This window comes from Hyla sarda, chromosome 3, assembly GCF_029499605.1.
Source record: "Hyla sarda isolate aHylSar1 chromosome 3, aHylSar1.hap1, whole genome shotgun sequence".
Classification (NCBI taxonomy): domain Eukaryota; kingdom Metazoa; phylum Chordata; class Amphibia; order Anura; family Hylidae; genus Hyla; species Hyla sarda.
The window spans coordinates 401,403,052-401,427,003 of NC_079191.1; the positions used below are offsets into that span (position 1 = coordinate 401,403,052).

The following is a 23,952-nucleotide window of genomic DNA, read 5'->3' on the forward strand; positions in this document are numbered from 1 at the left end:
CATTGCCCCCGAACGCTTGGAGTGGGTTGCGGGGGTCGTGACGTCAGGCCATGCCTCCTCAATGCAAGTCTATGGGAGGGGGCGTTGCGGACGCCACGCCCCCTCCCATGGACTTGCATTGAGGGGGCGTGGAGTTACGAGGGGCGAGGCCGTGACATCACGACCCCCGCTACCCACACCCGGTGTTCTAAACAAATGCCGGCTGCTGCACAGAGATCACGGGGGTCCCAACTGTGGGACCCCCATGATCTGACATCTTATCCCCTATGCTTTGGCTAGGGAATAAGATGTCTAGGGGCGGAGTACCCCTTTAAAATCTAACAAGCACAATGCTTCTTTCTTTCCATATCATCTGATAGGGAAGAGTCGGCAGGGACAGTGGACCCCTGTCAATTGTTAGGTCAACAGCTATTTAAAGTGTATGGGCACCTTAAGGGTAGGGTCACAATGAGCGGATACGCAGCACATTTGACGCGGCAAGAAATCTGCCAAGTATTGGGAAATATGCTGCGTATGCGCTAGGAGCTGACACACAGGGGTTTCCCTGCTGCAGTCCTGTGTCTGCAATAAGGTTCGTGAACTCCTGTGTACTATTTATGTGCGGTGATCTCGATATAAGGAAACAATGTATACCACTAACCATTCCTTGGAAGGCAACTGACAAAACAAAGGCCCTCATTTACTATTGCAAACCCGACACGCTTTGTCAGGTTGTGCTCCAGATTCTGTCGCATTGCGCCAGAAATTCTGTCTGCACCAGATTTTGCGCCAGAATTTGCGCCAGAATTGAAAAAACCCTGACTGATCTTGCTAAGAAAACCCCAAAAAGGGGCGTGATCACCCGGGGAAAGGGGGTGTGGTCTCATAAAAGGGGCGTGTTCCCGACATTTTCACAAAAACTCAACATATTTACTAAGGTTTCCACATAAAATGTGGTGGATTTGAGCTGAGGAAAACCAGACAGATCAGAGCGTGTGTAAAAAAAGCAAAGTGTAGGGAAAAGGGGAAAATGTAGGGAAACCTTAGTAAATACCGTGGAAAATAAATTGTAGGGAATTAAAACCCACAAAGAAACCTACACAACACTCTTAGTAAATAAGGGCCAAAGTGTTTCAGTTTCAGTTCGGTTCGGTTCAGTCATGGGACAACACCAGCATGTTAGTGGGAAAAAAATATTTGTGGGGTCTTTCTTCTCTCCCTTATTGGCAGTCTGGGTGTTGGAGGCAAGCATGGCGCATGCAGGCTCCACTACCGAAAAGAGCCTTTAGGGTATATTTACATTTTATGGGGGGGGTCGACCGACCTGTAAGTGTGCATTTGTAAATCTACTATTTTCACATTACTTCAGAGCCTAAGCTTCTGTGTTCCAGACATTGCAGCTGCCGGCACGGAGATCACGGGGGTCCCCAGCGGTGGGACCCCCCCAGGATTAGACATGTTATCCCCTATCCTTTGAATAGGGGATAAGATGTTTTGAGCAGAGTACCCCTTTAAATTAACAAATGAAAAAAGGATAATACATTTTTTACCCCCAAATTATATATCAATTTGCTCAGCAGTTTCAGGATTTTTTTATTTATTATTAGAATGTTTTATAGAGAAATGATGGCAGTCATAAAGTGGCATACAGCCCCCCTTCAATTATTAAAAAGGTTCTTTATAATAAAACAAAAATAAAAAATAAATTCACAAATGACAGAAATATTGCAGACCTTCCATTTACAGTAGCAGGGAGATGGATGGTATTTTGCAAATCACATCCAAACGCTGCAAATGTTTTTCTTATGGAAAAATTACCATGCTGTAGATTTTCAAATCCTCAAAATACATATTCTGTTGCAGATTTGACACAAGTTTTCACCACCAATGTCACCACTTGCAGAGTAGTAAGGGTAAAAACTTTACTGTGAATTCAATATGGATTTGTGGTGAGATCCACAGCGGAAAATGTATGCTGCCTGTGGACACAGCCTTAAGGTATGTTCACACTATGGCAGCTCGCAGCAGCCTTCCATTGAATTCTGCAGCTTAGTTCACACGTTTAAAGGTCCCTATGGGATCCCATGAACATGTTTATTCTTTTGTCGGAATCCATGTTGAGAAGCCCATTGCAAATTCTGCATGAAATAAGGCTCATTTCTGGGCAAATTTTTATGGCGCTGATCCACTGAGGGGGATTAAGGGGGTACTCCGCCCTTAGACATCTTATCCCCTATCCAAAGGATAGGGTATAAGATGTCTTATCGCGGGGGTCCCACAGCCGGGACCCCCGCGATCTTTGTGCAGCACCAGGCGTTCGTGTAGAAAGCTAGGTGCAGGTGTCCTGCCGTCTCGGCCACACCCCTTGTGATGTCACGCCATGCCCCCTCAATGCAAGTCTATGGGAGGGGGCGTAGCGGCTGCCACGCCCCCTCCCATAGACTTGCATTGAGGGGGTGTGGTGTGACGTCATGACGGGGCGTGGCCATGATGTCACAACCCCCCGCTCCAAGCATTTGGAACAAAATTTTTCAAACACTGGGGCAGTAGAGTACCCCTTTAAGAAAATAATGTGAACATACCCTTAGTGGTTCCTTTATAGTTTTTCTGTTTTGCTTCAGATCCAATCCTGGTTTGGCTATAAAAAATAACTGCACTCTGTGTATACAGCCTAAAAAACAATCACTGAAGCACAACATAAAAGAACAGATTCTCCACATATAGAAGTATGTAAAGCTCTGTTCCCACCTTAACCAGGAGACGTGCACTAATGAATCCTTCATATGATGGACGCCACAGTAGTATGAGAATTAATTGACTTACAATGGACCCATTGAGGTTTCCACCATTTTGACAGGTAGCACTATTCTTCCCATAACATCTGCTGGGGCTGTTGACAGAGCCTCTGACAGCAGTGTGAATACAGTCTTAGACTGGCACTGACAAATGGCTTTTGGACAGTGATAAAACGCTTTGTACATTGCCCGGTCTCAGTCAGGAAACCACAACATTCCAAATGTCAAAATCAGAAAAAAAAAAAAAATCACCACAATAATAACATAATAATTAAACAGGGAAGAATCTCTCACTGACAATAATCCCATTATATTGTATGGAGAATGTCAGGTCTTACCGTGCTGAACTTTTTGTAAAACACTCTCATTACACGTACAATGGTTTAATCCTTTTGGTTTTCTAATGAAAGGCCAAGACTAAAGTCTCTCCAGATGTACCACCCCCCCACCCCCCCAGCTACAATGCTGCCGGAGAAGTGCAACGACGGCTCCTGAGCAAGGAGGAAGCACATTTCTCCATGTAAAACCACTGGGCCCGCTCACATCTGACACACAGGAAGTCCATAGATTGGATGGATAATATTATGGTGGCATTAGTTATTCTCTGTGTCATGAAAAGTTATACAATTTTCCAATACACATTCTTTTTTTCTTTTTCCAGTTCCAGTGCCCTCTGCTTGCTGTCATTGTAACTTCCAGGGGCTAAAAATCTGTCCCAAAGAAATGATGGACACACGGGTGCGGGGCTCTTGACTTTCCTTTAGTCCAAAGCAGCAGCACATATATATTGGCGCTGTTGCTGTAGGGTGTAAAGGAAAGTATAATTTTTACTCCCCATAAATTATCTTTCCTTTAGTCCAAAGCAGCAGTACATACACATATATATATATATATATATATATATATATATATATATATATACTGCTGCTGCAGGACATAAAGTAAACCCATTTAAATTGAACCAATTGTGGACAATAGTAGACTGCCAGAAAAGAAACTGTTGGTGAATATTCACCAGCAAAAACTACTGGTACCATCTATTTATACACTTATATTGTACTATATTTTGCGCCAATTTTCAAAAGTTCACTGCATAACTCAGTTTGAATAGACCTATACCTGGCTAAACATGCCTCTTTCCACAACCAGTGCATGACCCAAAAATTGATTCTGTAGGGTAAAAGGAACAACACTACTGAGCCCCATGTGTGAACATACCCTAAAGGTGCTCCAAAAAAGGTTTACATTGGACACACTAATGGTAATGAATAGCACGTATGTGCAGTGGATCATGGGGTTAAGGGTGGAATTGCCACTTTAAATTAAACATCTACAACAAAATTAACAATAACAAGATTTTGTTCCAAGAATATATGTAATATAAACTGAACATATAAAGTAAATATGTAGCTCTGCTATTCGAACAGGTTTTACCTTTGATAACAAAAGCTTCTGCAAAAAGCCGCATCCTGTAAAGAGGTTCATCGTCTAAGGACTGATGTTCAAATCCCGATTTGGCGTACATACTGATAGCATCCCGGTACGATCCTTCACAGTACTCCAACTTCCCCAGTATTAACAGAGCTTCTGTCATGAAGTGAGGCTGTAGAATAAAAGAGGTTATTGTGGGTAACAATCCTTTTATTATAAAGGAAGATCAGTTCTTTAAAGCTTCTCCTGGTCACGTAAGCTTTTGGTAGAGAATGTCCATTACTGTGCCCAATAACAGTATTCATCCTTACTTCCTCACTTTTTCTTTGTGTACCCTTTTTTGAAGTTGGTGCAAAAAGAGCCTCTTGGCACCTAACATAGCCTGAGAGGAATCTGGCAGCAGGAGAAGGGTGTTTTGTACTTGTGGGAGGCAGTGACCTGTCCAGTCTTGTGATCATATTCATAAGGCCAGGTCTACAGATTACAGGGGCAGTAACATGAAGATGACAGGCACAAAACAAATTGTAACCAGTCCGTATACGGCCATAATGACAATAGCAGGAGGGAAATACCGTATGGTTATCTTGTGGGAGGCAGTGACCTGCCCACTACAATGTACCATAGCATGCCTATACACCATAACACTGTAACATCATATGACCTCCTACACAAAGCGTTAATTTTTAACGTAAATTTGTTTTCCCTTAGTCCTAACAGCAGCACAAGTGGGGTGTTCTGCCCCTGTGAAGCTGGCAGGACGGTGGAATTTTTAATTCCGCCCAAGCAATTTAAATTAATTAGCCCCCCCATAAAAGGCCTCCTCCCCTAGGCCATCTCGCTTAATAACAAGTAACAAAAAAGTTTAGGGCGGGAAATTTGTGTGCTGCTGTTAGGACTAAGGGAAAACAAATTTACGTTAAAAATTAACGCTTCCCTTACGTCCTAACCAGCAGCACAAGTGGGGACTTAGCGAGTAACAACACAAATAGGGATGGACTACGGCAGAGTGGCACTTAGGATTGACTGCCCAAAGGCCAACTCTTCCGATCGTTTGGCATTAACCCTGTAATGACTCAAAAAAGTATTGTGGGTGCTCCAAGAAGCAGCAGCACAAATCTGTTCCAGAGGAACAGACCTTTCCTCAGCAAAGGAAGTAGAGACTGCCCTAGTGGAATGGGCAGTGACAAAGGCAGGAGGAGTTAGCTCCTGGACTATGAAGGTCTCTCGGATTGCCTCCTTAATCCACCTACTTAGGGTAGGTTTAGAGGCTTTCAAGCCCTTGTTCTTTCCAGAAAAAGAGACAAGGAGGTGTTCCGACTTCCTGAATTCTCCAGTTCTTGAGATATAGACTCTGAGAGCTCTAGAGATGTCCAGAGTGTGGTCAACCGCTTCTTCAGGAGAGGATGGATTAGGCAGTAGAACTGGAAGAGAAATGACCTGGTTGGTATTGGAGAAAGTCGGAACCTTAGGAAGGAAGGTAGGTAAAAACCTCAACAGGACTCTGTCCTGAAGAAAAACAGTGTAAGGCTCGAAAGCCGAAAGGGCCTGAAGCTCACCCACTCTCTTGGCTGAGGTTATGGCCAATAAAAAAGTGACTTTAAGGGATAAATACCTAAAGTCTACTTCTTCCAGAGGTTCAAAGGGGGGAGCGCATAACCCCCTGAGAACAGTGGTTAAATCCCAACTGGGAATAGGTCTGAGAACTGTAGGTTTAAGTCTTTCAGCCCCTTTGAGGAATCTTCTAACCAGGGATTCTTGTGATAGAGACCTGCCTAGGAAGGCAGAGAGTGCTGCGACCTGAACCTTTAAGGTGGATGGGCTAAGACCCTTGTCAAGGCCATCCTGGAGAAAACGCAGTACTGCAGAAAGAGGAGGATCTGAGGTAACTACCTCTTTCGTTGCACACCATTGAAGGAAAATCTTCTTTATCCTGGAGTAAACCTTGTTTGTAGACTCTGCTCTCGAGTGTGCAATAGTTCTCAAGACCTCCGCAGGAAGCCCACTCCTTAGTAGGGTCCTGTCAATCTCCAGGCTGTCAGATTGAGTCTCCTCAGATCTAGGCAGGAGCCTGTGTTGTGAGACACAAGGTTCTGCACGTGGGGAAGCCTCCAATAACACCCCTGACTCATCCTCATGAGTTGGGTGAACCAAGACCTCTTCGGCCAGAATGGGATGATGGCAATCACTGAGGTCTGGTCTTGCCTGACTTTCATCAATACCCTGGGTATCATGGAAAGTGGAGGGAATATGTAGGCCAGCCTGAACCTCCATGCGATGGACAGAGCGTCTATCGCCACCGGATTGTCCTCCTTGTAAAGGGAACAAAACTTGCTCACTTTGGCATTCAGCCGGGTTGCCATGAGGTCTATTTCTGGTGTACCCCACTTCAGGGTTATCCTCCTGAAGATCTTCTCGTTGAGAGACCATTCTCCCTGGACTGCAAGCCCGCGACTTAGACGATCTGCCACTACGTTGAGATCCCCCTTGATGTGGACTGCAACAAGGTGGGATAGGTTGAGCTCTGCCCATGATAGAATAAGTCCGGTCTCCCTGAGGAGCACTTGGGACTTTGTGCCACCCTGTCTGTTGATATAAGCCACTACAGTGGTGTTGTCTGACCGGACTCTTATTGCTTTCCCTAAGATATGGGGAGCAAAGTGGAGGAGCGCAAGACGAACTGCTCTCAGTTCTCTCATGTTGGATGAGAGTAACCTTTCCTGAGGGGTCCAGGTACCCTGGACCGGATGGTCGTCCAGATGGGCTCCCCACCCTAGAAGGGAGGCGTCCGTGGTCAGAGTGATCCACAGAGGTTGAATCAAGGACTTCCCATCTGTCAGGTTCGTCCACCACCTGAGAGAGGCACGGACTTCGGACGACAGGGTGCATTTTTTGTCCAACCCACTGGGGTTGCGATTCCAGGCAGTCAAGACCTGATCTTGGAGAGGTCGGAGGTGCCACAGGGCCCAGGGGACTGCTTCTGCAGACGCTGACATGTGGCCCAACATCTTCATTAGAGTTCTGATGGGCACTCTGCGTGGTACCGACAAAAACTCTGCGGCTCTTATGACGCGCTCTCTCCTTTCTGGGGTGAGAGACAGCGTCATCCGAGAGGAGTCTAGGACAAACCCCAGAAACCTTCTTGAGGTAGATGGGATGATCTCGGATTTTTCCCAATTTATGAGCCACCCTAGGTGTTGAAGAAAATCCAGGGTCAGTTGAAGATGAGCTTGAAGAATGTCTAGAGTCGCGGCTTTTAAAAGCCAGTCGTCTAGATAAGGAACAATCTCTAGGCCTTTTAGTCTTAGAGCAGAGACAACTGGAGCCACCACCTTTGTGAAGGTGTGGGGAGCGGAGGTAATGCCGAACGGTAGAACAGCAAATTGGAAATGCCTTACCATACCTTTTATGGTGACGGCGATTCTTAAGAACTTCCTGTGGGCAGGAAATATAGGGACATGAAGGTATGCATCCTTCAAGTCTATAGTGACCATGAGATCTTGTGGGTTCAGGATACTGACCACCGAGCGAATGGTTTCCATTCTGAACCGCCTTTTCCTTATAAATCGGTTTAGGTAGCGCAGGTCTATTATCATGCGCCAGTCGCCATTTGGTTTGGGAACCAAAAATATCGGGGAGTAGACGCCAGATCCTCTTTGATCTGGGGGAACTTCTTCCAAAGCTTGCTTTCCCAAGTATTGGAGAACTGAGGTTTCTATGACAGCCTGTTTTGGCTGAGGAAGTAACTTTGTTAAGACAAACTTCCTTGGGGGAGGGGAGGTAAATTCTATCCTGTACCCCGACTGAATAACCTTCAGAACCCAGGGATCCTGGATTTCTTGCATCCAGGTTGTAAGGAATAAACTTAAACGTCCTCCTACTGGAGGAGGATGGGCAGATAGATTCTCTGCAACAAACACTTGAGGGGAAGGGAGAGGGAAAACGTTGGTGGATGTCAGTGGAGAGTCATAGCTCGGCCTTCCGGTCTTTACCGCGGCCGCGACCTCCACCACGTTTTTGAAAGGACTGACGTCTCTGGGATCTAGGAGGGCCCTGGGACTTCCCCCCTCTTGCTCTACCTTTACCCCGAAAGGCCTGAACAGGAAGGCACCTGCCTTTCTTGTCAGCATAACCTTCCATTATGCGATCCAGCTCAGAACCAAATAGCCAAGTAGGCTCGAAAGGCATCCCACACAAGTTAAACTTGGAGGTGTTGTCCGCTACCCAAGGACGTAACCACAAGGGACGTCTGCTAGCAGAAGCGAGTGCCATGGACTTGGCAGCTAGCTTAAGGTGTTGCTGGGAGGCCTCGCAGAGGAAGTCTATACCAAGGAGGAGTGTCTTGAAGCTGTCCAAGATGTCTTCCCTGGGGACATTGTTGTCAATCTCAGTCTGTATGCGCTCCACACGCTCCTTCACGAAGTCAGACACTTCTCCCGAGGCAATAGCCACAGAGGCAGACGCTGATGCTGCTGAATATGTGCGTCTGAGAAGGGAATCCACCTTCCTATCAAGCGGGTCCTGGAGGTTGCTTCCATCATCCGCGGGAACCAAGACTCTCTTGGACAGTTTATTTACTGCCATATCAACCTTAGGAGGTGGCATCCAGGAATCAGATTCCGCGTCCGAGAGAGGGTACATCAATTTGAAGGTACGAGTGACAAGCGCAGGTTTATCTGGGTGCTTCCACTCAGCCTTCATCATCTTTTTGCGTGCATCATTCACCTTGAAAACCCAAGGTTCTCTAGAGGTGGATGCAGAGGCTTCCCCTTGGTCAACATCCTGGTCCCTTGACCGGATGGACCTAAGTAATCTCTGCGTCTTTTCCGCAGGGAAAAGAGGCGGACACATCTTCACCTCAACAGGCTGTTCAGACTGTACAGATGACCTCTGGTCCAATACATCGATCGACATAACGGATTCTTCCGCCACAGAAGGAGGAGTGGATTCAGTTCTAGCTCCTTTGGGAACAAGAGCACTCTTAATTTCAGATATGGAATTTCCCATAAATTCCTTCATCCAGATGAACATGTCCTGGACAGTAGGTTCAGCTGGATTAGGGGGTGGACGGCAACCGGGACACCTGTTATATTCGTAAGCGTCCGGAAGCGGAGTGCCGCAATTGGCGCAAGCTAGATGGCGTTTTTTGGCGCTAGCCTTACGACCACCAGAGTGTGGGTCACTAGAGGAAGGAGTAGACATGACTCTGGAAAGAAAGAAAATAAGTTAGGGATAATAAACAAAATTATTATCGCCCTAACGCCAAATAGAGAGGGAGAGATACCTATAATGCAGATAGGAGCTCTAACCACTAATGCTAGGCTTGTAAATAGGACTAGCTATGATGGCAGCAGAGACAGAATGAAGGTCTCAGCTGTCTTTATATGGGAAGGGGCCCGGAAGCCCCGCCCCCTTCAGAAAAGACCAGCCTGCAATAGGCTGAAACACCCGGAGGGAAATTTTAATAAAAATTATCCACTGAGCCCTTCCCTAACTAGGAAAGGGCTCACGCCTGAATTTTCACCTAAGTATAAACTTAAAAGGCAGCGCAAAGCGCTGAAGAAAGTGAGGCCGGGACCGGAAGTCGTCAGATGACGTACTTCCGGTCCACGGCTCGCACAGTGTAATGGAGGCGAGCGTGCGCCGGGACACGTGGGACGCCAGGCGGGTAAGAAAAAAACCCGCAGCGGCATCCCTAATGCTATGAGGGATCACCGGATCCTTGTAGCAAATAAAATAGTCAAAAACAAATAGTTTTAAGATAAACCAGGCCGGAGGCCCAGCTAATATAAAGAGAAAAAAACAGGGGGCAGTTGAAAAAGGTACTGCGCCCCAAAAATATCTCCCCAATACAGGGGAGACATCCAGGCAGGCTCCAAAGGAGCCTGCACCGTCCTGCTGTCCTTACACAGGACAGAAAAAAAGCGAGATGGCCTAGGGGAGGAGGCCTTTTATGGGGGGGCTAATTAATTTAAATTGCTTGGGCGGAATTAAAAATTCCACCGTCCTGCCAGCTTCACAGGGGCAGAACACCCCACTTGTGCTGCTGGTTAGGACGTAAGGGAACTGTAGCTTCTAAATCTGTAAATTATTCAATCTGTTTGCAAGCTGCCTGTGACCTGTCTTATAAACCATACTTAAGAACAAAATGCACAAACTACTATTTAAACCAGTTAAAAATACCTTGCACGCACATAGTCTGACAATATTAATACATGAAGTAAAACCTCAGACTAAAAGCCATATGTGTGCTTACTCATCTACAGTGGCCTAGTACAGGAAGGGATGCATTATTAAGGGAAAATTACCCTCAATTAAACGTCATTTAAAGCAGTTGTACAAGATTACAAAAACTTGGTTGCTTTTTTCCAAAAACAGGGCAACGTGTGTGTATATGTTGTGTGTTGTACTAGAGCTTATAGGGGATATCCCCTATAGCTGATGTATGGTGGTCCATCCAACCCCCTCCCCCCAAGTGACTGGAAAGGCAGCATGTGTTCACGACCACTGCTCCATTCATTCTCTATGGCACTTCTAAACGTTGCTAAATGCTTTACTTGGCTATTTTTGAAAGTTCCATAAACAGTGACTGAGATGGTAAGTGAGTATGCGTGTAGTCACTTTGTTTACTCAGAGTACAACCAATCTTCATTCTTATGATTGGTGGGTGTCTCAGCGGTCAGACCCCAACAATCAGCTAGTTATCCCCTTTCCTGTGAACTAGTCACATAGATCCTATTAGCAGACTTCCCTCAATGAGGGGGCTAATATACAGTATAACTTGAAAATGACTTTTCTCACCAGTTTTCCACTCTGCAGGCTTCATCTCTAATTTCTAGTTGTCCCTAAGCCAGTGGTTGAAAACCAGCTGCTATGTCCCATACACAGCACACACAGAAGAGAAGAGCCTGCTCCCCTATATCTATATCGCACATCATCACAAGTAGCAACAGCATGAAGGACATGATGGAGCAGCACTGAGCAGAGTAAGCTGTGAATCAAGAGCTAGGGAAATATTTAACAATTACTAGAACTTTAAGCCCTGTCTCTGTATGTCAATCTCTGGCTCTATCTTACTCTGCAACTAACTTCTTTCTCAGCATAGACTTCTATTGGCAGTATGTAAACTGATCCCTCAGTGATAAAATAGTCTGTCTTGTCAAGCAGTTTTTTAGCGTGAATGATGAGTTTACAATAAAGGGTGAAGCAAAAAAAAAAAACTATATAAATCCAGGTTTTATTTAACCAGGTTTCCTATATTTGCTTGTACTGTTGATTTATGCAAAGATTGTTACAGTGATGATATGAATGCAAACCTAGACATAATACATTCTTTTAAAGTGCATTTGTCACATCTTTTAAACATATTGCACTGGAGACATTTTGAAGAAGTTTATTCTAGGCATACTTTCTGTGTACATTCCAACATCATGCCCAATCCTTCTAATTACTGACACACAGGGCTCACCTGCCAGAGGCAGTCCTGAATCAAGTCTGCGCATGCGCAGTAAACATGTACAACTGCACAGTCATGGTAATTTTGCAAGTGATTCTGAAGTTTTCAGACTCACACTGCATGTGCGCCACTGTACTCACATTTACTGCATGCGCAGACTAACCACAGGGCCTTCGCGGGCAGGCGAGCCTTGTGTGTCAAACAATAGGAGGAGACATTGGTTGAGAAAGTGTAATGGCCCCAGGACATGCTCTTTAACACTCGGACCCAGTCTGAAAACGTATTTTTATGGGTATAACACAATTCAATTTACAAAGAAAAAAGGTATGTCCGGAATAAGCTTGATAACAGCTATGTGTCTCTATTTTAACATGTATAAACGCGACAGATACACTTTGAGGAGGTTGTTAAACATAAGATGACTGGAATACAAACGTAGCAGACAGTTATGGACATGCTTACCAAGGATCTGTGCTTGTTTTGGTTGTAAATGGCCGTGTCCTGTGTCCCTCATCACTCTGCTGGTTTGTTTGTGTGAGTTGGCTACTTCCTGTTTCTGTGGCCTCCCTCAGACTACAATTCTCAGGATCCCTGTTTTCTAGGGATCCTGCGGTGTCGACTCCCACAAACTCGGAGCCGACACCGCAGCATTCTGAACATGGAAGCTTGGAGCTTCCGTGTTTGTGATGTCACGTCACACCCCCTCTATTCATGTCTATGGGAGAGGGCAAGATGGCTAGTACATAGCTGTCACGCCTTCTCCCATAGACATGAATGGAAGGGGCACGATGGCTATGGTCGCCCGTCATACAGCATTGTGCGGATCCCAGAGGCCGGACCCCTGCAATCAGACATCGATTCCCCTATCCTTTGGATAGGGAATAACATGTTTAGGGGTGGCATGCCCTTTAATTAACCCCTTAACGACCAAGGACGTAAATGTATGTCCTGGTTTGGCGGGACTTCCCTCAACAGGACGTACATTTACGTCCTGTGTATGACAGCAAGCATCGGAATGGTGCTCGCGTCATACACGGCAGGTTCCGGCTGCTAGTAGAAGCCGGGGACCAGCCAGTAATGGCCAACATCCGAGATCGGGCGGATGTCCGCCATTAACCCCTCAGATGCCGTGATCAATACAGATCACAGCATCTTCAGCAGTGCGGTACTTTGAATGGATGATCGGATCAGCCGCAGCGCTGCCGCAGCGATCCGATCATCCAGCATGGCGGCTGGAGGTCCCCTCACCTGGCTTCGGCCGTCTCCCGGGGTCTTCTGCTCTGGTCTGAGATCGAGCAGACCAGAGCAGAAGATTACCGATAATACTGATCAGTGCTGTGTCCTATACATAGCACTAAACAGTATTAGCAATCAAAGGATTGCTATAGATAGTCCCCTATGGGGACATAAAAAGTGTAAAATAAAAGTTGAAAAATGTCAAAATAAAAAGTAAAAAATAAGTGAAAAATCCCATCCCCCAATAAAAATGAAAATTGTCCGTTTTTCCCATTTTACCCCCAAAAAGCGTAATTTTTTTTTTATAAACATATTTGGTATCGCCGCGTGCGTAAATGTCCGAACTATCAAAATATAATGTTAATTATCCCGTACGATGAATGGCGTAAACTTAAAAAATTTTAAAAGTCAAAAAATGCAGCCTTTTTGTCACATTTTATAAAAAATTTTTTTTTATAAAAAATGATCTAAAAGTGTTATATATGCATTCCATATATACCGCCCTATATATGGAAAAATGAAAAAGTTATAGGTGGTCAAAATAGGGCGATTTTAGATTGCTGATTTTGTACAAAAAGTTTTACTTTTTTTTTTAAGCGGTCCAAAAATATAAACGTATCTAGCCATGGGTATCATTTTAATCATATCGACCCATAAAATAAAGAACACATGTCATTTTTACCGTAGAGTGTATAGTGTGAAAACAAAGCCCTCCAAAATGCGCAAAATTGTGTTTTTCATAAAAATTTCCTCCCTAAAAATTTTTTGGGGGGGTTCGCTGTACATTTTATGGTAAAATGGGAGGTTTCATTACAAAGTACAATTGGTCACGCAAAAAACAAGCCCTTATATGGGTCTGTAGATGGAAATATAAAGGAGTTATGGATTTTAGAAGGCGAGGAGGAAAAAACTAAGGGGTTTTCCTTAAAGGGGTTATCCAGGAAAAAACTTTTTTTTTATATATATATATCAACTGGCTCCAGAAAGTTAAACAGATTTGTATATTATGAATTCGGGTAGAAAAACAGACATGGTGCACATCTACAATCTTGTATCATGATCTGATTGCTTCTCAGCATAATATCAAAAACTAACAGGTTGTTAGTATACATTTTTGATCAAAAAGTACAAGCCCACTCGCCACGTCAAGGCCACCTATTTAGAGTGGGTCCCTAACGTCCCTAGCATAAAATGGCGCAGCACCGAGCGGCGACCACCACCGCCGCGACACCAATGCCCACAGGGGGGAACGACCCACCGGCAGAGCGGCCCCAATGCCACTCAAACCAGTCTATGGGCCGCACCCCCCCCCCGCAGACACGGCGCCACGGCAGCAACGGACACCGCGCAGCACCACACCAGTGTGAACAAGGTGTAATGGCTCACTTACCATGCTCTCCCAGTCAGACTGGGAGGCTGCTAGGAAAGAAATGACCCATGTGTAGCTAACTACTACTTATATAGGATTGGGCTGAGGGGGTGGGGAAGAGTGCAGACAACATGTTCAAACAAAAAAAAAAAGAGGGGATAGAAATCACAGTGTGAATTCGGGTAGAAAAACAGACATGGTGCACATCTACAATCTTGTATCATGATCTGATTGCTTCTCAGCATAATATCAAAAACTAACAGGTTGTTAGTATACATTTTTGATCAAAAAGTACAAGCCCACTCGCCACGTCAAGGCCACCTATTTAGAGTGGGTCCCTAACGTCCCTAGCATAAAATGGCGCAGCACCGAGCGGCGACCACCACCGCCGCGACACCAATGCCCACAGGGGGGAACGACCCACCGGCAGAGCGGCCCCAATGCCACTCAAACCAGTCTATGGGCCGCACCCCCCCCCCCCGCAGACACGGCGCCACGGCAGCAACGGACACCGCGCAGCACCACACCAGTGTGAACAAGGTGTAATGGCTCACTTACCATGCTCTCCCAGTCAGACTTTAAACATGTGCTGCACTCTTCCCCACCCCCCACAGCCTAAACCTATATAGGTGGTAATTAACCACAACAGGGCCATTTCACTCCTAGCAGCCTCCCAGTCTGACTGGGAGAGCAAGGTAAGTGAACCATTACACCTTGTTCACACTGGTGTGGTGCGGGGCGGCGTCTGTTGCTGCCGTGGTGCTGTGTCTGCGGGCGGGTGCGGCCTATAGACTGGTTTGAGAGGCATTGGGGCCGCTCTGCCAGTGGGTCGCTCCCCCCCGTGGGCACTTGTGTCGCGGCGGTGGTGGTCGCCGCCTGGTGCTGCGCCATTTTATGCTAGGGACGTTAGGGACCCACTCTGAATAGGTGGCCTTGACGTGGCGAGTGGGCTTGTACTTTTTGATCAAAAATGTATACTAACAACCTGTTAGTTTTTGATATTATGCTGAGAAGCAATCAGATCATTATACAAGATTGTAGATGTGCGCTATGTCTGTATTCTACTTGAATCCACATTGTGATTTCTTTCTTCCCCCTTTTTTTGTTTTTTAAACATGTGCTGCACTCTTCCCCACCCCCCACAGCCTAAACCTATATAGGTGGTAATTAACCACAACAGGGCCATTTCACTCCTAGCAGCCTCCCAGTCTGACTGGGAGAGCAAGGTAAGTGAACCATTACACCTTGTTCACACTGGTGTGGTGCGGGGCGGCGTCTGTTGCTGCCGTGGTGCTGTGTCTGCGGGCGGGTGCGGCCTATAGACTGGTTTGAGAGGCATTGGGGCCGCTCTGCCAGTGGGTCGCTCCCCCCCGTGGGCACTTGTGTCGCGGCGGTGGTGGTCGCCGCCTGGTGCTGCGCCATTTTATGCTAGGGACGTTAGGGACCCACTCTGAATAGGTGGCCTTGACGTGGCGAGTGGGCTTGTACTTTTTGATCAAAAATGTATACTAACAACCTGTTAGTTTTTGATATTATGCTGAGAAGCAATCAGATCATTATACAAGATTGTAGATGTGCGCTATGTCTGTATTCTACTTGAATCCACATTGTGATTTCTTTCTTCCCCCTTTTTTTGTTTTTTAAACATGTGCTGCACTCTTCCCCACCCCCCACAGCCTAAACCTATATAGGTGGTAATTAACCACAACAGGGCCATTTCACTCCTAGCAGCCTCCCAGTCTGACTGGGAGAGCAAGGTAAGTGAACCATTACACCTTGTTCACACTGGTGTGGTGCGGGGCGGCGTCTGTTGCTGCCGTGGTGCTGTGTCTGCGGGCGGGTGCGGCCTATAGACTGGTTTGAGAGGCATTGGGGCCGCTCTGCCAGTGGGTCGCTCCCCCCCGTGGGCACTTGTGTCGCGGCGGTGGTGGTCGCCGCCTGGTGCTGCGCCATTTTATGCTAGGGACGTTAGGGACCCACTCTGAATAGGTGGCCTTGACGTGGCGAGTGGGCTTGTACTTTTTGATCAAAAATGTATACTAACAACCTGTTAGTTTTTGATATTATGCTGAGAAGCAATCAGATCATTATACAAGATTGTAGATGTGCGCTATGTCTGTATTCTACTTGAATCCACATTGTGATTTCTTTCTTCCCCCTTTTTTTGTTTTTTAAACATGTGCTGCACTCTTCCCCACCCCCCACAGCCTAAACCTATATAGGTGGTAATTAACCACAACAGGGCCATTTCACTCCTAGCAGCCTCCCAGTCTGACTGGGAGAGCAAGGTAAGTGAACCATTACACCTTGTTCACACTGGTGTGGTGCGGGGCGGCGTCTGTTGCTGCCGTGGTGCTGTGTCTGCGGGCGGGTGCGGCCTATAGACTGGTTTGAGAGGCATTGGGGCCGCTCTGCCAGTGGGTCGCTCCCCCCCGTGGGCACTTGTGTCGCGGCGGTGGTGGTCGCCGCCTGGTGCTGCGCCATTTTATGCTAGGGACGTTAGGGACCCACTCTGAATAGGTGGCCTTGACGTGGCGAGTGGGCTTGTACTTTTTGATCAAAAATGTATACTAACAACCTGTTAGTTTTTGATATTATGCTGAGAAGCAATCAGATCATTATACAAGATTGTAGATGTGCGCTATGTCTGTATTCTACTTGAATCCAGATTTGTATATTACTTCTATAAAAAAATCTTAATCCTTTCAGTACTTATGAGCATCTGAAGTTAAGGTTGTTCTTTTCTGTCTAAGTCCTCTCTGATGACACCTGTCTCAGGAACCGCCAAATTTAGAAGCAAATCCCCATAGCAAATCTCTTCTAAACTGGGCGCTTCCCGAGACACGTGTCATCAGAGAGCACTTAGATAGAAAAGAACAACCTTAACTTCTGTACTGAAAGGATTAAGATTTTTTAATAGAAGTAATTTACAAATCTGTTTAACTTTCTGGAGCCAGTTGATACATATAAAAAAGTTTTGGCCTGGAATACTCCTTTAAGGTGAAAACAGGCTTGGTCCTTAAGGGGTTAAGGGAATCTGTACTCTCATGTATCTCAACTGATTTTTTTTACTTTACTTAATTATTGCATTGAAAACTAACAAAACACTTTATAAAAAGTACCGTATTTTTCGCCCTATAGGACGCACCGGCATATAAGACGCACCCTATTTTAAAGGTGCAAAATCTAGAAAAAAAAGATTCTGCACCCAACAGTGATCTTCAACCTGCAGACCTCCAGATGTTGCAAAACTACAACTCCCAGCATGCCCGGACAGCATGCTGGGAGTTGTAGTTTTGCAACATCTGGAGGTCCGCAGGTTGAAGAACACTGGATAGGAGGTAGTACTCACCTGTCCCCGCCGCTCCGGACCCGTCACCGCTGCCCTGGATGTCGTTCCATCGCTGTCGCCGCGTCCCCGTGGTGTCCCCGACGCTCCGGACGTCTTCTTCCCCGGGATCCACGCTCTCTGTCGCCGTCATCACGTCGCTACGCCCGCCGCTCTGATTGGATGACGGGACGGCGTGCGCGACGACGAAGGAGAGCGCCGGCCATGCAGACACCGAGGAGGCAGGTAAGGTCCCTCCCGGTGTCCTGTAAGCTGTTCGGGACGCTGCGATTTCACCACGGCGGTCCCGAACAGCCCGACTGAGCAGCCGGGTTAGTGTTATTTTCGCTTCAGACACGGCGGTCAGGGTTAATACAGGGCATCACCGCGATCGGTGATGTCCTGTATTAGCCGCGGGTCCCGGCCGTTGATGGCCGCAGGTATTCGCCATATAAGACGCACCAACTTCCCCCCCCCCCCCCGGGGAAGAAAAAGTGCACCTTATACGGCGAAAAATACGGTATATACTTTCACACCCACAATGTAGGTTTCCCTCAATATATCCTACAAAGATTCCTATACTGTACGCTCACCGAGTATACGGTAAAAAAAACAAAAAATAAATAAACGGACAGGATTTAAAAAAGCCTGCATTTTTTCATTTTGAAATTTTAAATTGAGGCTTTGACAAAGGTCTTGCTTCACATGGTCAGACTACGCCCTATGGCCTGACTCATGTGCTTCCCAGTCATATACACCCCCCACCCCCCCTCCTCGCCAAGTCGTGGAAAACAGAATAGCTAAGGAAATTTTGCAGAGGCAGCGTTCATTAACACCTCTCCTGGCCCAGCTTGCCGAAAGTTTTTGGAGGAAATTGTGACAGGACACTGTGCTGAAAATGAGACATTTTAGTAAAAAAAAAAAAAAAAAAAAACAGGCACAGCACGCACCAGCAGAATTGCACAGCAGGGGAAGGCGGCGGCTTACAGTAAAACCTACTTACCGGTAATTTGCCTCTGTTTAGTAAGCCTGTTAGATAGTTCTTGGCTTGATGCAGTTTTGGCTCCTGGCTGTCCATTAATGGAATGGATAATTTGACTTTGGCAATGTTTTCCCTTAAAGAGAGCTCCAGCTGGGACTCGGCGAGCAGCAGGTTGGTAAAGTCATCTGTAAGGAAAGGGTTAAAGCAGATGTCACTAGGAGCTGGATTCCCATATAAAGAAGGATCTGCCTCCCTGGACAATGTTATTAGTGACAGCATGCGTAGTCGGCAAATGCAAGAAAATAAAAAATAAATAAATTTAAAGAAAAGTAATTTGATCATATTAGAAAGTTAAAGAGGTACTTTATTCTGTTAATCTGTAAACCCGCACTTCCTCTTAATGGTGAAATGTTCCTTGTCAAGCGACTACCATTAACACGTACGTCTAAAACCGCAGCGGTCCCATATTTCATGTCAGTCATTGGAAAAAGATTACACTTTACAGCTTTCTTTTCTTAAAGGGGTATTCCAGGAAAAAAAAAATAAAAATTATATATATATATATATATATATATATATCAACTGGCTCCAGAAAGTTAAACAGATTTGTAAATTACTTCTATTAAAAAATCTTAATCCTTTCAGTACTTATGAGCTTCTGAAGTTAAGGTTGTTCTTTTCTGTCTAAGTGCTCTCTGATGACACGTGTCTTGGGAACCGCCCAGTTTAGAAGCAAATCCCCATAGTAAACCTCTTCTAAACTGGGCGGTTCCTGATACACGTGTCATCAGAGAGCACTTAGACAGAAAAGAACAACTTTAACTTCAGAAGCTCATAAGTACTGAAAGGATTAAGATTTTTTAATAGAAGTAATTTACAAATCTGTTTAACTTTCTGGAGCCAGTTGATATATAAAAAAAAGTTTTTTCCTGGATAACCCCTTTAAAGCGTACCTGATAATAAAAAAAACACTAGGGCAGTGTTTTCGCCAGGGCGCCTCCAGCTGTTGCAAAACTACGACCCCCGGCATGCTCGGACAGCCTTCGGCTGTCCGGGCATGCTGGGGATCGTAGTTTTGCAACAGCAGGAGGCACCCAGGTTGCGAAACACTGCTTTAGGAAATATCAAAAGTTTTATTGGTTGGGGTCTGAATGCTCAGACAGCCGACAGATGACGAGAACGAGCAGGGGGTGAAGCGGACAGCCACGCGCTTCTCTCCTCATTTTGTGTCTGGATGACGGCCCCATAGACTTACATTATGAGGCCATTCCGGTAACGTGACACAGAACGGGAGAGGACGCACTTAGCGAGCACTTCTCTCGGACTCTTTGTCATCTTGAAAGTTTTTATTTATGACAGTTTTATGACTACGGTAATTTAAGAATTTTAAATCCGATTGGCTACTATGGGAGATGTGGCCTACCATATTTTTCGTCCTATAGGACGCACAGGTGTATAAGACGCACCCAATTTATTGGTGCAAAATCAAAAAAAATTAAGATTTTGAACCCAATAGTGGTCTTCAACCTGCAGACCTCCAGATGTTGCAAAACTACAACTCCCAGCATGCCCGGACAGCCGTTGGCTGTCCGGGCATGCTGGGAGTTGTAGTTTTGCAACATCTGGAGGTCCGCAGATTGAAGACCACTGCATAGGAGGTAATACTCACGTGTCCCCGCCGCTCCGGACCCGTCACCGCTGCCCTGGATGTCGCTCCATCGCTGTTGCCGTGTCCCCGTCGCTCCGGAACGTCTCTGCTGCCGGTCGGGTATCCTTGATCTCCGTCGCCGCCATCACGTGGTTACGCACGCCGATGCACATACGCGACGACGTGATGACGAGGAAGGAGAGCGCCGGCCATACAGGGGATCCCTGAACAGAGAAGACACCGAGGAGGCAGGTAAGGTCCCTCCCGGTGTCCTGTAAGCACTAACCCGGCTATTCAGTCGGGCTGTTTGGGACCGCCGCGGTGAAATCGCTGCGGTCCCGAACAGCCCGACTGAACAGCCGGGTTAGTGTCACTTTCCCTTCAGACGCAGCAGTCAGCTTTTATCGCCGTGTCTGAAGGGTTAATACAGGGCATCACCGCGATCGGTGATGTCCTGTATTAGCCGCGGGTCCCGGCCGTTGATGGCAGCAGGGACCGCCGCGATAGGGGTGTATTCGCCGTATAAGACGCTCCGACTTTTTCACCCCAGAAAAAGTGCGTCTTATATGGCGAAAAATACGGTATATCATCGCTGTGGTCACCAAGTGGCTGATTCGGTCATTCGTCCGCATATGACATCATGCAAACCGTGTAAACAAAATGCAGAATGTGAAAAACTTTTTACACTACACAGGTTGCATGGCCATGTTTTGCTGCATTGAAAGTGAATGTGGTCAACTGAATTGTATTTGGGATGGATTTGTGGTCATCTTGCAACGGGGCCATATCCACTGTCTATATCTGTGATGCAGGCACACTCCACAATCCCAACTGTGTCTCCTGTCCGGGGACCTACTCCAGGGCCCAGCCATAGCAGTAGGTCCCGACCCCAGACCGGAGGAGCAGTGGAGCTGCTAGAAACAGTGGGGGGAGTGTAAGAGTAATGCAATTGACCATAGCAACCAATCAAAACGCTCCTTTCATTTTTCAGAGGTCTATTTAAAAATGAAAGAAGCCTCTGTTCAACTTTTGCGGATGACCTTCTACTATTTGTCTCCTCCCCTCAAAGGTCCCTGCCTGCAATCGCACGCGTCTTACACACATACTCATTCTTCAGCAATCATAAAGTCATCATGTCCAAGAGCGCGGCCCCGAATATCACACTGCCTGCGACTGAATTGAGAGTGTTGCAGAGAACTCATCCATTACGTTGGGCTTTTGGGTCCCTCACATACTTGGTTGTACAAGTCCCTGCAGACCTCTGGGAGGGTTATACACTCAATTTCATACCCCTGCTGGCCTCTCTGGAGAGAGATTTGCCCAAGTGGAAGACGGGGACATTCTCGTGGCTAGGTAGGACGAACATACTGAAAATGAACATCCTTCCACGCTTACTCTATCTTTTCCAAGCAGTTCCCCTTGCACTCCCCCTCTCCTTCTTTAAGAGACTAGACTGCACTCTCCGTTCCTTTGTTTGGGCGGGGTGACCGTCGAGAATTTCGAAAACAGATTTTGATCCGACTGAAGAAAGCGGGTGGCTTGGCGGTCCCTGACTGCAGGGCCTACTATATAGCAGCTTCTTTGACTCGGTTTTTGGACTTTTTCCATGGTCGCTCCTCAAAAAGATGGGTGGCCGTTGAGACCATGGGTACAGATCTGGCGATCACGTTGGTGCGCTGGTTACCGAAGGGGACTGTGTCAGCGCGTCAGATAGCTCGCCTACCATGGGTATCCAGGGAACTGATTTCTGTCATTCACCGTTACCTATCTAGAACACAGCTTTTCTCCCCAGATGGCCCTTTGACTCTGGTCTTGGGCAACCCTGTCTTCCCCCCGGGGCTCACTAAATCTTCCTACCTTGGGATCCCTGGGACACCTAATCACCCGATAATGTGTTTTCTGGAGGGTACCCACCTTCGCCCCTATGACCTCTTAGTTCCCGAGCACGCCCACACCTCAGTGAGACAAATGCATTACCTACAATTAGCTGACTTCGTCAGGACGTAACAAACTCATCTGAAATTAGACAGGCCACTTCTGCCTTTCGAGAAGCTCTGCACCTCCTCCTCACCAACCTCCAAGGCAGTGTCCATCATTTATGGTCTACTCCTGGAGGAAGCGGTTCGAAACTCTGCGGCATATGTTGCGGCTTGGGAGATGGAGTTGCAGACCTCCTATGCCCTGTCTGACTGGTCCAGGGCCTTTGTTATGTGTCATAAACTCTCCATTTCCTGTAAGGTGCAAGAAACCAACTTTAAACTGCTCTCCCAGTGGTACAGGGTTTCCGTGGTTGTAGACAGAATGTTTCGTTCCATCCCCGACACCTTTTGGCCCTGTGGGGAGGCTAGGGGCACAATGTCCCCCATCTGGTGGTCGTGCTCTCTGCTCGCCCCATTCTGGATGAATGTAATCTCTCGCATAGAGACCATCACTGGGATATCGTACTCCAATGACCCTAAAGTGTTACTCCTGACCATTCTGCCCTCCTCCCGCAAGACTCCATCAGGAGGAAAAAAAGCAAATTGAACATAATGTCCCACCAAACTCCAAAAATGGGCTGGACAAAATTATTGGCACCCTTAATATTTGGTTGCACACCCTTTGGAAAAAATTACTGAAATCAGTTGCTTCCTATAACCATCAATAAGCTTCTTACACCTCTCAGCTGAAATGTTGGACAACTCTTCCTTTGCAAACTGCTCCAGGTCTCTCTTATTGGAAGGCGCCTTTTCCCAACAGCAATTTTAAGATCTCTCCACAGGTGTTCAATGGGATTTAGATCTGGACTCATTGTTGGCCACTTCAGAACTCTCCAGCACTTTGTTGCCATCCATTTCTGAGTGCTTTTTGATGTATGTTTGGGGTCATTGTCTTGCTGGAAGACCCAGGATCTCAGACGCAAACCCAGCTTTCTGACACTAGCCTGTACAGTGTGACCCAAAATCTGTTGGTAATCCTCAGATTTCATGATGCCTTGTACACATTCAAGGCACCCAGTGCCAGAGGCAGCAAAACAACCCCAAAACATGATTTAACCTGCACCATATTTCACTGTAGGTACTGTGTTCTTTTCTTTGTAGGCCTCATTCCCTTTTCGGTAAACAGTAGAATGATGTGCTTTACCAAAAAGCTCTATCTTGGTTTCATCTGTACACAAGACGTTTTCCCAGAAGGATTTTGGCTTACTCAAGTTCATTTTGGCAAAATGTCTTCTTTCTTTTTTATGTCTCTGTGTCAGCAGTGGGGTCCTCCTGGGTCTCTTGCCATAGCGTTTCATTTCATTTAAATGTTGACGGATAGTTGGGGCTGACACTGATGCTCCCTGAGCCTGTAGGACAGCTTGAATATCTTTGGGACTTGTTTGGGGCTGCTTATCCACCATCCGAACTACCCTGCGTTGACACCTTTCATCAATTTTTCTCGTCCGTCCACACCCAGGGAGATTAGCTACAGTGCCATGGGTGGCAAACTTCTTGATAATGTTGCGCACTGTGGACAAAGGCAAATCTAGATCTCTGGAGATGGACTTGTAACCTTGATACTGCTGATATTTTTCCACAATTTTGGTTCTCAAGTCCTCAGACAGTTCTCTTCTCTTTCTGTTGTCCATGCTTAGTGTGGCACACACAGACACACAATGCAAAGACTAAGTGCACTTCTCTCCTTTTTATCTGCTTTCAGGTGTGATTTTTATTGCCCACACCTGTTACTTGCCCCAGGTGAGTTTAAAG

At 46.5% G+C, this 23,952-nt stretch overlaps 1 protein-coding gene across 5 annotated transcripts in view; it reads right to left on the reverse strand.

The window, feature by feature from the left end:
- Nucleotides 1–23,952, reverse strand: part of TTC7A (tetratricopeptide repeat domain 7A) — a 532,144-nt gene that overhangs the window by 490,895 nt on the left and 17,297 nt on the right. For 2 of the 5 annotated variants that reach the window (XM_056568084.1, XM_056568085.1), the window contains 2 exons: nucleotides 18,595–18,758; nucleotides 4,209–4,377 (listed from right to left, as the gene is read on the reverse strand). In XM_056568084.1, coding sequence (XP_056424059.1) covers nucleotides 4,209–4,377; nucleotides 18,595–18,758 — 333 coding nt within the window. Of the gene's footprint in view, nucleotides 1–4,208; nucleotides 4,378–12,120; nucleotides 12,313–18,594; nucleotides 18,759–23,952 lie in introns of those variants that run through there. The other 3 variants (XM_056568087.1, XM_056568088.1, XM_056568089.1) reach the window with 3 other exon arrangements.